At 36.6% G+C, this 16,279-nt stretch overlaps 1 protein-coding gene across 2 annotated transcripts in view; it reads left to right on the top strand.

Annotated features, from left to right (window-relative positions):
* Nucleotides 1-2,863: 2,863 nt before the first annotated feature.
* The window catches only part of CSDE1 (cold shock domain containing E1), a 35,730-nt gene continuing 22,314 nt past the window's right edge, over nucleotides 2,864-16,279 (top strand). For both annotated transcript variants that reach the window (XM_063104161.1, XM_063104160.1), the window contains exons 1-3: nucleotides 2,864-2,962; nucleotides 10,717-11,111; nucleotides 16,129-16,275. In XM_063104161.1, coding sequence (XP_062960231.1) covers nucleotides 16,138-16,275 — 138 coding nt within the window. In that variant the 5' untranslated portion in view covers nucleotides 2,864-2,962; nucleotides 10,717-11,111; nucleotides 16,129-16,137. The remainder of the gene's footprint in view (nucleotides 2,963-10,716; nucleotides 11,112-16,128; nucleotides 16,276-16,279) is intronic.

Below are 16,279 nucleotides of genomic sequence, written 5' to 3'. Positions count from 1 at the left end.
CTTATTTATATAATACATTTTAATTGTTTAGGGTTAAGAAATAAAAAGTTTTCTATTATAGGGCTCTAGGACCAAATCTTAATTATTTACATTAGTTCTTATGGTAATAATTCTTCTTTATGAAAGTTTTTGCTCTAGATGTAGTTTCCTGTTCTGAAACTTTGAATGTGGACTCCTTTACCATCCATTATCAATTTTATAAAATAAAGTCCTCTTTGACTTTCCTGAATAGGAAGGACATAATGTCAGAATAAAAATAGTTCTAAAATTTTGAATAAATTTACTCATTTAAAATTTTAAAAAAGCTCTCCATTGACCTAGTTTTTCTCATTTGACAGAGAACTGACAAATATTGTGTGCACCATTGCTCAAGAAAAACATATAAATGTGTAAGGAATGTTTACTTTTAATTCTCAGATAGACTCCAGATATAATGTGCTTATTGATCATTGTAGAGAAAAAAACACAAAGTCATACTCAATTTCATTTTCTATTTAAGTTTCTCAGAGTAGAAAAATAAGCATAACGAATAACCAGAAATAATTTATCCCTTTTTTTCTCTGATGGTGTTCCTTAATAGACTAAATGTCTTCCCCCAAATCCATGAACCTTTTATACAGGAGATGGTTTTCCAAGTGATTTCACAATATTTGCTTTAATTAACTTTGGTTTTTTTTAAAAAAATGAAAATAAACAGATAACTATAGTTTTTTGGTTTTTGATTTGACTACAGAATTCATCAGAAAAAAAAAATCATTGCCTTTAAGCATAATGATCTTCTGAAAATAAAACCTACTTCTGTTTATGGGTTATACTTGTAGAAAGAATAAATCATTTTAACTAGTGTTTTAAATTAAATTATTCCACCTGTTAACTTTCTTTAATGCATTAGAAGTTAAAATGCATATTTCTGGGTTATATATATATCTGCATTTTGTGTTAAATGTAAGTTGATACTAATTTTGGATCAAGAAGGAATTTAAAGGCAATTGGGACCTCCAGAATGAGGATGATGAAATGGTCATATGGTTTAAGAAGAAGGTCCTTAGAAGCTATGAGTAATGGTTGAAATCAAGACTTTATCTTTTCTTATTAATAGGAATTATACTGATGGAATTTAGTGAGACTATTAGTTTTTATATTTCCCATTGCTGTGATATTTGAGAATGTGTGCTCTTAGACCTAATTCTACTTTTAGCACAGCTTCACATGACCTTGTATCTAGTACATGAGCCCAGGGCAGTTTCTCTGTAACATTATATCAGAATATGCAGACTAGATCTATTGCCAGGAAGGGGAGATCTCAATTTAAGAATTGGACAAAGGAAACAAAACAGCTGGTTTGAAATGTTTACATTCTGTTCTTCCCCAGGAACATTCCGATTTATAACAACTTCTCATACTTTTGTCAGTGCTATCCATTCAACAAGATTTTGGAGTTGTCTAGGCTGGGCACTGTCAGGAACCAGGAATGCAAAGATGAATGTCAGAGGCCCTGTTCTGAAATACCACTAGCTAGTAAAAACTAATAACTGCAATAGAGCGAGCTATGAAAGCACTGAAAGTGAAGCAAATATCTGTGCTTAGGAAAGCGTGGGAAGGCATCAAAGAGAGCAAAGAGGTAGTTTTGAGGTGGTAGACATGGGACTGAGCCAGCAGCAGCAGTGGTGGAGAGGAAATCTTTGAACAGAAATAGGACACTGCCTTCTCTTAGAATTCAAGGTGATTTGCTCATAATTGGAGGTTATATACTGTCTTAATACAGCCAATGTTTTCTTCATTGCACTTAATCCTATATATATGTTTAGACTTGTTTTTGTGATTTAAAGATGCAAGACTGAAAATTCCTTGAGGACTGCACCATATCTGTTTGTTTTTTTTTTTAATGTTTTCTTATTTACTTATTTTTATTTTCTGTTTTTCTTTACTACTGTAAACTTCCCATTGATTATACCTACCAGGTGCCGAATACATGTGTTGAAAACGAAAGGTGGGTGAGAGAGTTCGCAGAAGAGTGACTGATTAGTCATTGTTTATCTAATACTGCCAAGTGAGAAAACTACTGAATTTGTGAAAAAGCATTCATCTCACCAGAGAAGCATGCTCTATTATTTGACGGGATAATCCACTGAACGTTTCCACGGCCAGAATTAACCCTCTCTCTCATTCCCTCTTTCCTCATTGGATGAATCATCTCTTTGCCCTGATTTCAACGTTTTAATTACTGATGCAGCCTCTGATTACTTGATACACTATGAATATCTTCAGATGACTAGAAAGGTCAGTTGAAGGAGTTTGGGGTTTGTATTTATTTTTAGTGATTATGCAGCTTTACTCTTGTCAATCTGTTGCAAGGAATATAGCTTCTGGAAGACAAAGATCTCCCTTAGACTTCCAAAATACCTTTCTAAAAACCTGACTTTATACTAATGAAATTCCAGTCTTATGCAGTAGACAAGAGAAAGCAAGCCTGCACTGAGAGGAGAAACTGGGGTTGGAGGAGTTCGGGATTATCGCTGGGAAAAGAAAAATCTTTTTTACGACATTCCTGGATATGCCCTCAGAATTGTTCGCCCTTCAAGGTTTACCCCAGTCTCATTGCCTAAAGCATATTCAGGCTTGCAAAGACCAGAGACGCCTAAAGTCACCCACCACCCCGCTTAGCGTCCCAGCGGAGTCAGTAAACATCGAGATTGCTGTCCCCAGCACACCGGGGAGGGAACACCGGGGAGGGAACACCGGGGAGGGAACGTAGCCACCATCTTGGTTGTGGTTAGGCGCAGCGCATTGGTTGGCGTCACTCAGCCCTTGCGCGCAAGCGTATTAGGAGTACGCTCTCTCCCCCTCCCTCCCGTGCACGCGCTTGGAGTCCGCAACTCTCGCGAGAGAAGCGAGATTTATTCCTACGTACCGGGCCGTGCTGCTTATGGCGGCGCTGGAGAGGGGGCGCTGAGCTGTTGGGGTGAGTACGACATTAGGGTCCAATTAGGGGTAGCAAGAAGCCAGGTTAAGGGCGGATGAGAAGGCCAAGACTAAGGAGAGAGACTTCTGAGTCAAGGTGGGGGCTCCCATAGCTCCGAGTAGAGAAGATCTCACCCTGAGTCACTACCCCAGGATTTTTCATCTGTCTCCCGTTCAACTGTTTGAGCCTTACGTCAGTCCGCAGAGCTCAAGCGAAGAGTTGAGGCCATGGGGGTGCGCGTGGTGGTAGTGGTGATGGTGGCTAAAGTGGTGGGGGGGGAGGGAGCGAAAAATGGAGGCTCCGACCGCAGCCAAGATGGAGGCAAGAGGGTGGCGGGGCTCGGGCGCGGAGGCTTCTGGGAGCTGTAGTCTGGCTGCTTCCCCCTCTGCGGCTTGGCTGGGGAAACGAGAACTACAAGTCCCGGTGGGCGGGGCGAGGGGGTGGTGGCGCGGTCCTTTGTGTGCGGCTGGAAGAGCTAGAGTAGAGGAGAGGGCCGTTATTTGACTCTGGGACCTTATAGTTTCTTGGCTTGGGGATCTGACTACGAGTACCACAACGCAGTGCGGCAGTGGCGCCGCCTTTGTATGTGGATTGAGACCCCCTCCATCTAGGGAAACTGCTTGGAGACACTTCCCTTCCCCAGCCGCCTCAGGCACTGTAGCTCGGCAGAATTGGCATCCTCCTTTTCAGTTACCTAGAGCTGGGTCGCAACACCCAACCTTCCCGTGTTCGTCTTCCCTTCGGCTTCTTGAAAAAGGGAATTAGAGTTTCATCTTTTAGACATGTGACTTCCCCCTCTCTATCTTGGGGAAAGGGTGTGAGCTGTGAGAACTCAGCGGTGTCCTCCCTACTTCTTCCTCTGGTTGTAATGGTGCAAGCGCCTGGCCCACATTGTGTAATGAATGGCTTGGCTTAGTCATTGTGTGTGGAGTTAGTTTTTTAGACCCTCAGTCGAAAATACGTTCTAGGTTTTTACCATCCGGTATTTTATAGATACGGAATCTTGGTACCACGGTTCTTTTAAGGTTTTCTCTTAGAAATACCGAGTTGGCTGTTCTGTTGTTTGACTCACTTGTGAGAGAGGGAACGCTCCCTAAAACAGTCTTCAATTTGCAAAAAAAAAAGTTGGGCGAGTTAATTTCCTTGTTTTGCACTTCGAATAAGTGAAAGAATGGTGTTCTTTAAACAGTTGGGAGACAGGGCGGAAGGAGGGTGCTCAAAGGCACTGTGGCAGTTAAAACTATTCTTTTGACTTACATTTTTTATCAGGCTGATATGAATTGGCAGTTTCCAACTAGAACTACCAACCTACTTTTTTTAAATGTAGGTTCCAAATTATAGCCCACTAATACAAATTGTATCAAAACGCTGAGTAATTTCTGTTTTGAGTTAGGAGAAGGCAAATACTACATTGAGGAGCAATGTAATACCTGGATGTTCTTTTGGTACTATCCAATAATGGATATCCTTGGTGTGGGTAAGGAGGGCATTTATATATTTGAATAGGCATATACCAACGTCATAAAACCTAGATAAATACTCAACCTTGTTTCTTTTTGCTTTCTTTTAACCCTAGGACCGAAATAAAAGAGATGGTGGTAGTTTGGTTTTGCAGCTGCTCTGGATGTTTACCATCGAGATGAGTATTTATAGCAGCTGAGTTGAAAAGTAAAGTATTTGAGGCGCAGAAGATAGCTTTTCTTTTTTTCTAAACAAGTTCTGACTTAACAAGTGTGGCCTTTAAAGAGTGTGGTTGAAAATTCTGGTAAATTCCTAGCAAATCAAAACTGAACGCTGACGTGCAGTCCTGCTTCATCCCATCCGTTTCCCCCTACCCCCACTTAAAGACACTCAGTGCAGGGCCATCCTTTTTTGTTTTAAATTGAGGTAAAATATATGTAACATAAAAAAGGTTAATAAAACAGTAAATTTCAAGTGGATAGTTCGGTGGCATTAATGTATACATTTACATTGTTGTGAGGGCCATACTTTTGACAAAATAGTTGAAACAATGAAATTCCTTTTGGACAGATTTCTGAGGGGTTGAATTTTAGGAATGTATTGCAAAGTGAAATGAAAATCTTCAGATCTTGCTAGATAAGCACAAAGAATTGATGTGCTTTCTTAGTTTTGTCTTTTAAAAAAACGAAGGGGGAACTACTTTAAGATCTTTGACTCAAACTATGTTATGGAGAGCTGTTAAAACTTTCAGGGTTTTCCATACTAGAGAATTACAGCTAGAGAAATTATAATTGTTATTTGTCATATTTAAGAGCTAAAATGTCTTAAGTCGTGAAAATGCTGTGGAGTGACTTATCTTGAGTCCCATCATTTCTTGCTGTTAAATCCCTTCTCCCCAGTCAGGATTTTAAAAATTCTTTTGTAGGGCCGGCCGGTGGCCCACTTAGGAGAGCATGGTGCTAAGATCCCCTTACCGGCCATCTTTTAAAAAGTAAATAAATAAAATAAAAAAATAAAAATTCGTTTGTCTTGATATTAGAATATTTTCCACTTGCATTTGTGAGTACCTAGTTAAAACAATGCAAAACTTATTATATATCTAATATATCCTTTTATGCTAAAGTAAAAACATTGACTGTGTAGTTGAAAACAAATTTATCAGCAGTTTCCTCAAATTGTACATGCAGGCTATCCATTGGTCTGTAGCTACAGCCGGTATATAACCAATTAGTTGTTTGCACTTCTGCTTCTCCAGTGTAATAACTACACGCCCCTTTTATGGTCAAGTCTGTACTAGATACTGCCTCCTTGTATTAGTGAAAATCTTTACCCAAGAGCCTTACATTTACTATTGCTTTATTAGGCACACCAATGCCTTTTTCCTCTGGTGAGTTTATATCTGCTCTGTGACATGTAGACACTAGCCACATGTGGTTATTGTGCACTTGAAGTATGACTAGTCTGAATTGAAATGTGCTGGAATTGTAAAAATAACATCAGATTTCAAGAAATGTTAAAAATCTCAATTTTTTAGATTGAGTGCATGTGGACAGTGGTAATATTTTGAATGTAATTGGTTAAATAAGACATTTAATTTCATCTCTTTCTTTTGACTTTAGTATGGTTGCTAGAAAATTTTTAATTATGTATGTGGATTGCACTGTATCTGTGTTAGACAAAGAAATTAACCGTCTGATCTACATTGATCTCTTATGTTAAGTCTAGAGCATTTCATCAACATATTCCCACACTGGCATTTGTCCTACTTCAAAGTATTAGTGGATGTAAAAGCAGTTAAATGATAGATATATAATTTTAAATATCTTATTAGCTGTTCAGGTCACTAACAAGCCAGCACAATTGTTACTACTACACATATGCAAAAAGATAGTTGCATCAATTTTATTTTCTTTTTTTAATCTCTCAACAAGTGATGATTTATTGTTTTAAATTGCCTAATTTTCGGCCGAGCCCGTGGCGCACTTGGGAGAGTGCGGCACTGGGAGCGCGGTGATGCTCCCGCTGCGGGTTCGGATCCTATATAGGGATGGCCGGTGCACTCACTGGCTGAGTGCCGGTCACGAAAATGACAAAAACACAAAAAATAAAAATAAATTGCCTAATTTTCTAAACCTTATCATTTACCTTAGATCCAAAAATAAAAGTGAACTGAAACCTGTTAAGTGCTTCAGTTATACTGGTTATATAATGTGATATGCTTGAACTTAATGCATCAAGAAATATGAACTGTGAAGTTAAGGCAAGAATGATATTCATAATCAGCCTTTTTCCCCTGCTGGAAAATTATTTAATTATTGTGCTCAATGAAATGTCAGACAATAGAGAACCTTTTCAATCCTGTCCCAGCTGTTTGGGTCTTTGGTTTTCCTCTCAAAGAAAGAAGGTACTCCCTCAAGGAAGTGGGTTGGATGGGGAGACTTTTATAGACTAGTTTAGCTTGTTATTAACACTCTCTCCGAGTGAGTGCTGTACATACGTTCAGAATAATTTGTCACAATGATGGTGTGATTACTGTTAGTTGGATTACTTACCACATAAATGTATTAGTTCAGCAACTACGAGTTTTAATTTAGTGTCTACTCTGTGCTTGTCCTCTGCTAGGCCTTTGAGATAAAGCACCAAACTGAGGGAGACAGTAAATAACACACCAGGTGCTGATAATTTTAAGACAGGTGATATAGGGAATAACCAACTGGATTTAGTTCAAGTAAAGGAATTAGCTTTAACTCCTGAAACAACATGATGTAATAGTTGATAATTAACTAATGATACCATTTCCATACTGAGCAAAGGAAAAAGAAGTTGATTACTTAGCAATCGGGGAAACTTTCAGATCCACATTTAGATTGTTCCCTAGTGTTTTAATTGAAACCCTGTGTTTCAAGTGACTTAAGTGTCTAGCTTTTGGGGAATGAAGGGGAGGTACTTATGTTCAAAAAGTTAAAGCAAAAGAAGTCAGTCCCACCAGTGAATGTAAATAATCCTGGTATGAGGGGATAGCCAGTTTTATTAAAATGTCTAACCAATACCTTGAAGTCCTTCAGTGTTAATTTGATTGAAAAACATTTATTTAACTACAGAAATCTCATAGATGTGAAGATATTAATTCAGGTGCTCCCAGTTATTCATGATTGTTGGTAGGTTTGAGCTCTTCCCCCCTTTTTTTTTCTTTTTACACCCTATAGGCACCTGGGGGAGCTTCAGTAGATCCTAAAAAGCCTCATTAGTACCCACTACTGGCCCTGCAATACTCCAGATTTTAGATCTAAAAGTCTCTTATTTGTGTTTCTAAATGACACACTTGACAGTTCTTAATACAACACCCTAGATTGGGTTAATCCAGTTCAAGTTTTTCAAGATAAAATGTTTTTCTTGACTCCGCGCCTGCCCCCCGCCCCCCCCCATACACACAACCTTATCCTTAATCTCTAGTTTTTTGGGTCCATAAATAGGCTTAAGGTTTTTTGTTTGTTTGTTTGTTTTGTTTTTGGTGGTTAGCCGGTACAGGGATCCAAACAGGCCTAAGTTTTTAAGGTAAAACCAGTATACCCATTCTGTGTGTGGTTTTTGTTTTGTTTTTGCAACTGGCCAGTATGAGGATCTGAACCCTTGACCTTGGTGTTTTAACACCACACTCTAACCAACTGAGCTAGCTGGCCTGTTTTGCGTTTTTGTTTTTTTAAGGCTGGCCAGTATGGGGACCTGTGACCTTAGTGTTATAAGTAATTATGTATTTTTAAAAGAGATTATTATTTCTCAGTTGGGTAATTACAACTTTATACAGTTAAAGTTAGTAGAACTGTCTACACTTGAATTGTGTCTTTTTGTTATGGGTTAACTACCTTTTTGCTATATTATTTTCTGTGGTTGTTTGGCAGCACTTGGATTAGGTGCTAAAGGGGGGCTGTGATTGAAGAAAAAAAAATTGTTTGCCTCTCAGAAATTTGAAGTATAAATGGAGGAATAATATACATAAACATGAAGTAAACAAAGTACAGAAATGATTTGGTACCAAAAAGATTGATGCAGGCAGTGGGTGGTACTGCCCCACTTAGTGGGAAGTAAGTAGGTAATGAGTCTCCTAGAATGGTTAAGAAAAGTGTTTTTGTCACCTTGAAAATGGCAAAATTATATTCTTTGTGGGAAGACCCATATGAGCAAAAAAGGCTAGAATTCAAGAATCTTCCAAGAGTTGTGTTTAAGGACTAGAGAAAGGAATCGACCTATCTGGGAGAAGAACTAGAGATCAGTAGAAAGTAAAGATGAAAGGGTAGAACAGAGACACCTTGAATAGTGGTTATTAACCCTGGCTTCAAGTCAGAAATTCCTTGGCGGGCGGGAGGGAGGGTACAGAAAATATACCAATGCCTGGGACCTAACGTACTGTAGTTAAATTTATTTATTTATTTATTTTGAAAGTTGCCCAGGTTCTTGGGAAGCAAGGATTAAGAGCCTCTCATTTAGAGTTCCGGAAAAAATCACTGACGATTTTGGACAGGGGAGATGTGGTGAAATTGGAGTTTTTGATAGATCAGTCTGGTGGTGGTATGTGACAGAAATGAAAAGGGTAGACACTGGAAGTTGGTGGATGTATTAGACACCTGGGCAAAATTTGTGTTTTAGGACAAGAGATGAATACAAAAAATACCTTAAAGGAAGTATTAGTAAGACTTGTAGCAGTGGGTATGGAGATGAATGGGTAGGAAAGATTCAAGATGATTAAAGAAGTAGCCCTACCTCAAGCCAATAACATTTACTCTATGGCAGCTGGGCATAGGTATTATTTAAAGCTTCCCAAGTAATTTGACAACCAACCATTGTTCAAAGGCATATCTAGTCTTGGTAATACAATGATCCAATAAAGTTGAAAGATCGTACAAGTGTAACATTTGATAATTTGAAGTAACAATATAAAGTCATGGAATGGTAGATACAGAAAATGATCAGACATCAGCTATTACTGAGTTTTCTTTTTGCACATGAGGAAACACAAACCTAGAGACGTTGAATAACTTGTCCATTGTATTTACTAGTAAATCAGTGATTGGAATTCAACTCTCCTAGTCTAAGCTATTTCACTAGCTCTGCCCTCTCACCTTCTAGTCATTCTTGTTTTTAGTCATTCTTATTTATCTGATGATCTTCAAATAAATATATTGTCCATCTCTCAAGATGCCCACCTTTTTCTCCTCCCTGTATAAATCATTTTAGTTAACAGCACCATTTTAGTTAACATTGGACTCAATGCAAAATACTCATTATTTTATAGCTAATATAAATCAGAATTCTGTGATTTTTATTTATAAATATATTTCAATTTTTTTCCCTTCTGTAAACATTTCTCATTTGTTTACTGCAACCACTCAAATGAGATTTGTTTCCTTCACTAAATCATCTCCTATAGGATTTCAAGCTAGGGCTCTATTTCCTGTTACATCAAGTTGAAATGCTTCACAATCTGGCTCCACTACACCTGTCACAGCACATATCCCATTTCACTTTAATGCAGCAGTCTGTTCTAGCCAGGCTAGCCTGTTGAGTTCCTCTGAAACAACAAGCCACACTTGTTGCCACCGTCATTCATGCAGAAAACTTCACTTGATGCCAGGCTTAGAAAATCATGTAATATGTGATCTCTGCTCTCAAGGAACTTAGAATTAATTTAGTGGCATATTCTGTCATCATAGCAGACTGCTCAGCTATTTTCTTTCTCCTAAAATTCTGCCTATTTTTCCAGGTTCAGTTAAAATTCTACCTCTTACTTAAAGCCTTCTCTATGCCCACCATTTTGCTTTGATGCACATATACAGGTGAATAAACAATAAATAGTATTTCTGGTATAGTATGTGACAGATATTAGTTGAGCAAATTAATTTTTGTCATTTTGTTCTATATTCGGGTTTTCCTCCATGTGTAATGCATGTCTTAGCAAGATTATCAAGTCTCTGATGGTAGGAACTTTTTATATTTTTTATAAAATGCTTTTATCGAATTGAATATTATGCTATGTAACTTTGACCTTTTGGGGGGATGAAAGGTCTGTAAGGTCCCTGGAATAATTTAAGGTCATGGTTATGTGACACAAAAGGAGATAGTTGTTAGTACTTGACAGATTGCTCAGATAACATTAAGTTAGTGTACTTCCAAGTTTCTTGTATTACTTGCTTGACCAGTGATTCTAAGTTATTGAAATGAATTTGTTCCTCTTCCCACCCTCTGTCCCTGATTCTTTTATGTGTGTTATACTTAATGTCTTCATTTTTTATCTCTAGTATGAAGTGTAACAGAACAGACTTTACCACCTGAAACTGCTGCTTCAAGTTCAGATCAGGCAAGGAACAAACCTCGTAACAACCATCAAGACCAAAGAAGAGTACACTTAAGTTGAAGACACAACACTTGATCTGAAACAAGAAGTTTGTGCCTACTCAACAGCTTTGAAAGAGCACTTCCCAACGCTGCTAGTAGTCTTTGTTTTCTTCAGTGCTGTACTGTGAGATTGCCCGGTGCAGCAGCAGTTGTATTCTTTATTAGCTTGGTAGATCATTTTCTCTCGCTCTTTTTTTTTTTTTTTTAATACTAGCAATTTTCATCCTTTGAAACTTGTGCTGAAAAAGAAGAATCAGCAAATACTACTGAAAGTGCAATATTTGATTATCACTGCGAGGTAGGTTTGTGGTTTATTGAGAATCAGTCTGTAATTCTGTATTTCCTAATTATTTGGTCAAATATAAAATCTTAATCTTTTCTTTCCTGAAGGTATTCAGAAGACAATTTTTATACTCTCAGTTATCTAAAATGAAAATATCAACACAAAGTTAATTTATTTTCTCCTATTAGGCAAGGACAATATTTATGGCCCAAACTGGGAATTCTCACACAAGATTATATCATGCTGATCTCTTGATTTATTGGTCTCTTAGAGAAGTTCCATCTGTACTATTTAGAAGTTAGGGTTTTTGTTAGCAGTGCCCGTTGCAGTCTTTGTATGGTGTCTTTGAAACCTAGGTGATATTTAGTACTGACATGTTTCCTTCTTTCTACCCTCTCCAAATGTTAGCTTCTTAAGGGAGGAATCTTGTTTTACATCCAGTACCTAAGTGCTTGCCACTAGCTGGCATTGGTACCTATTTCTGAATGAAGGTATTGACGTTGAATGAAGGTAATGTGTATGCTACCACATTCTATCTGCTTTTTTTTCCCAAAGATTTTAATAAGTAGTTATGTAAGTACCTATGTGCTAAGCACATATTCTAGGCTTTTTATATGAAGCAACTCAATTAACCATCTAAGAAACCTTATGAGACAGGTATTATGGGTAGGACAAAGAACGATTAAAAGACAGATTATATAAAGCCTAATAATTTAAAATGAATCCCTATAAGTTGAAACTTCAGGTTTACCAACCAAAGAAGTTAAAAAAGTATTAGGTTACAGTTTTTTATTTAAGAACAAATGTCAGTTATAGAAGTAATAAAAGGAGAAAACCTAATTCCACTAATGTGGCTTTTTAAGAAATGATATGGGGATTTTTTTTGTTTTGCAGAGTTACTAAAACTAGTCTGCAGAATCAAGAGACATATTCACTAAGGACTCTGTACTGGTCAGGGTACAATAAGAGTAATAGTGAAATGTACTCTAATGAATAATTATTTAGAATCTAGAAGATAGCAATTAGTATGAAGAATGGTTGCATTCAGAAAGCTGAAAGAAACAGTAAAAGTTAAGGGAAGGTATAGTATGTTTAGATAAAAATACAGAGCTGTCTTCTAAAACTATCTTATGGTGAAATAAGCTACCTTTTCCAAGCCAATTCTTTGTCAGCAGAGGCCAGGGAGACTACTTTAGGGAAAAAACAACTCAGAGATATTGTGAGATGAAAAAAGTGTTTATGTATGTGTGTGTGGGTGGGGTTTTTTTTTTGTTTTTTTTTTTTGTCAGCTGACCAGTGTGGGGGTCCTAACCGGTGAGCTCAGTGTTATAACACTGAATTCTAACCAACTGTCCAGCCTTCAAAGTATATTTTTTTGTGTTGTGGCAGTTGGCCAGATGGGGATATGAACCCTTGACCTTGGTGCGTGGTGTTATCAGCACCACACTCTAACCGAGTGAGCTAACCTGCCAACCTACAAAATATATTGGTATCACCAAAGTCAAGGGTTTGAATCCCCGTAACAGCCAGCTGCCAAAAAAATTAAATACATAGAAAAGGGTAGAAAGTTTAAACTTCATGAGGTTGGGAATTTTTACTGTTTTGTTTACTGGTATATGAATAGAACCTAGAATAGTGTTGATGCATTATAGACACTCCAGTTCTGGTTGAATGAATAAGGCCGTGTTTAAGAATGTGAACCATGGAGTCAAAACTGGACTACCATATTTACCATTTTTAGCTCTGTGCCCTCAAGACACAAGTGTTTTCTCGTTTGTGAGCATTAAATTAGATTTTCTGGGTTTTTTTAAATAGAGTTGAAATTGTACTGTATTAATATCTTTCGTTTCTCATTTTATATCGCAACATAAGCATTTTTACATACCCTTTCTAATGACTGTATAGCATGATATAAATTAGTATGCCTTTTTGAACCATAAAGTGTTAGACTTTAAATTGTTTCCAGGAATTTATCATCAAAACATTTCAGTGAGCGTTTGTGCATAAAACCTTATCCACATTTTGGATTTCCCCAGGACAAGTTTCCTGCAGCAAAATTATTAAGGAAAATATCTCCACATTTTAATACATGCTGCTAAACTGCATTTCAGAAAGGTTGTATTTGGTGTACTACCATAAAAGGATGTCAGCATGTTCTTAGGCCACTTTCTCAACATTTTTTAGTCTTTGTATCTTTTTTACTTGGCAACTGGCCAGTAAGGGGATCTGAACCCTTGACCTTGGATTACCAGTACCACACTCTCCCAAGTGAGCTAACCGGCCAGCCCTGTCTTTCCTAGTTTGGTATATGAATAATACTAGTTTGCTTTATCAGGATTTTTGACTGTTGCCAAAATTGAAGATTTTTATGTTAAACGTTTTAAACGTTTAATGATTAATGTTTAATGAATGATCTTCAAGAATAATCTGTTTGCTCATTTGTCTTAGTATCTTTCAGCAATTCAACAAATGAGTGCCTACTATGTGCCAGGCACTGCTTATCTAAACTCTAGGGATTTAGCTGTGAACAAAGTCCCTGTTCTCAAGAAACTTATATTCTGGTCATTTAGTTCTACTGATTTGCTTAAATTCTTTTAGTACTGTGATAATATATTTATATTACCTTTGTTTTCCTTAGCTTTGAGTATTAAAAGCTTGTACTTATTATATAATCAAATGTTAATCTTTTCCTTTGCAATTTTTTTGTTGATTTCAAACTTAGAAAGTTCCCCTTTCAAATATTTTATAAATATACATATCTGTTTTTTAATATTTTTTAAGGCATTTGACTCAGTCCATTTGGGATATATTTTTTTATGTGCTGTGAGACAAGCAGCTAAACTGTGGTATGTTTTTTCCCTATTTAAAAAAAAAGAAAAAAAAAAAGCCAGATAACATTTACATCTTGGTTCCTTCCTTCCACCACCACCACCCCCTTTTTTGGTGTCTTTATCATAATTCTTTATAAACAAAGATCTGTTTTGAGCTGTTTACTTCCATTAGTTTTCTATTTTTATATAATTATAGAGTTGTAGAAATACTACAAAACAAAAATTCCATTTTGTTTAATAGTATATCTTAAGTTTTTTGGTTCTGATTAAAAAATAATTTTCAATGCCATACATATACTGTTTAGCCAAATTATTAGAAATTCTTTGAGAAGTGTTAACTTATTGTCTTATCTAAAATTGTTTGAGTGGTATATGTTTTTCCTTTTGAGGGGGGGGAAAGCCCCCAAAATGGATAAAAGGCTAAGAAAAGAGAGTTCGAGTCAGCAAGATTCTGGGAGAAAGGAAAAGCTCTTTTTCAACCCTGTTTTGGTGTATGTTTAGAGGTGAGACGAGACTCAAGAGCAGTACATCCTAAATTCCAATACTTTGTTAGGGAACAATTTAGAGAGAGACTTAGAAGAATATGCTTGCTCTAATCCCTTCTGATTTTGGTTCGTTTTCCATTTGTGTGAGAAAAACAGGATTCTTATTTTCTGCATGCAGGGATGTGTGGCAGGACTGGAGGCATTGAGAATATGTTTGAGTTTTTTTGCAGCTTTCTGGCTTATGTACAGATCATATCATTGTGTTCTTATTTGTATAGTAGTAAGAACTACAGTCTAAACATGAAAGAAGCACAGCTTGAAAGTCTTGGTCTAAGTGATCTACAATAATGTTTTTTAATTTGATCATATTGTTTGTCAGTTAAAAACATTTTGTCAGTATGTACATATATTTATAAATTGTGTAATTATACTGCTGCATACTGTAAAACAGTGAGACAAAGAGGATAAAGGTGAATATTACATATTAGCAATATAACAAAAATCAGCAATATTATAAAAATAGTTTACCTATTAAAAGGGCAGAAATGTTCCCTTCTCACTAGAAATACTATGTTCTGGATGCTTAGTTTTTAAGTGTTTAATTTTAAAAGCTTCATATCATCATGAATTAGTATCTCAGGGACAGTATAAGTGTAATGTGTTTTTATTGCAGCCAATATAAGTCAATATGTAGTCTTGATCTTAACTTTTTGGCAGACATGTCAGATTAGTATCTCAGGGACAGTATACGTGTAGTGTGTTTTTATTACAGCTAATATAAGTCGATACATAGTCTTGATCTTAACTTTTTGGCAGACATGTCAGATCTCATTAGATGGTCATTTCTTTCATAGTATGGAGGTTGAAGAACTAGTACAGGTTGAGCATCCAAAACCCAAAATGCTCCAAAGTCCTAAAGTTTTTGAGCACCAGTATGGCACTGAAAGGATTTTTGGATTAAGCATGCTCAAACTATGGGAATAGAAGTGTTAACTTCCATGCTCTTCGTCTGTGTTTGCCTTATCTTCCATCTAAAGTTCTTCTGCAGGAGCCTTTTTCAACCATTTGTCTATTTGTGAGGGTAGTTTAGTTAAGCTAGATAACTAAATCTGTATGTCCAGTTAATTGGGCATATTTAAACTGTAATATGCTGAGAGCAAATGAATAAGTGAGGGCTTCACTATCAACCTCTTATGGAGTTCTCTTTCTTCAGAATACCTGAGACATGTGCAACATGTGACTGACTCAGTGAGGCCGCTACTGTAAATATCTAGTAAATATTTATAAAAGCAAATTTTTATTTCTGGGCAAAAAAATGAATAGTTTTAATTTTTTTTTTTCCCTGCACCCTATTGGATTACCTGTGTGTACCAAACTGTAGAGAGATTAGTGATCGAGAATGTTGGATTCTATTTAAAGTTGCTAGACATTGAGAAGAAATTGAGCTAAATAGTCTCACTTCAGCACCACAAGAGTCCTTACGGAGTTTTAAAAACTGTAGATATCATGGGATTATTTTTTAAGGCTTCAAACAATAGGCTTCATTTTGACCCTTTAGTGTTAATGGTCTTTTCTGTGTCAATAGAAATCTGATTAAACAAAATTATATTTTGCTAAACTAACCTAATAATAAATCTGAAAAGATATAAAGGGTGACTGTCAAATGTGTGTTAAATTATTGATCATAGTTATAAACATTATGCTATGTTGTCACAGCTGTTTGAGATGGAGAACGTTTTTACTGTGTCATCAGATCCTCATTCCCCACCTGCAGCCCTTCCTTCACTTTCTTTACCTTTATCTTCATCTTCTACCTCATCTGGGACTAAAAAACAAAAGAGGACCCCCATGTATCAGAGATCTGTAA

This window comes from Cynocephalus volans, chromosome 8, assembly GCF_027409185.1.
Source record: "Cynocephalus volans isolate mCynVol1 chromosome 8, mCynVol1.pri, whole genome shotgun sequence".
Lineage (NCBI taxonomy): Eukaryota > Metazoa > Chordata > Mammalia > Dermoptera > Cynocephalidae > Cynocephalus > Cynocephalus volans.
The sequence above is the reverse complement of the archived record's forward strand: the minus strand, read 5'-3'. Positions and strand labels throughout refer to the sequence as shown.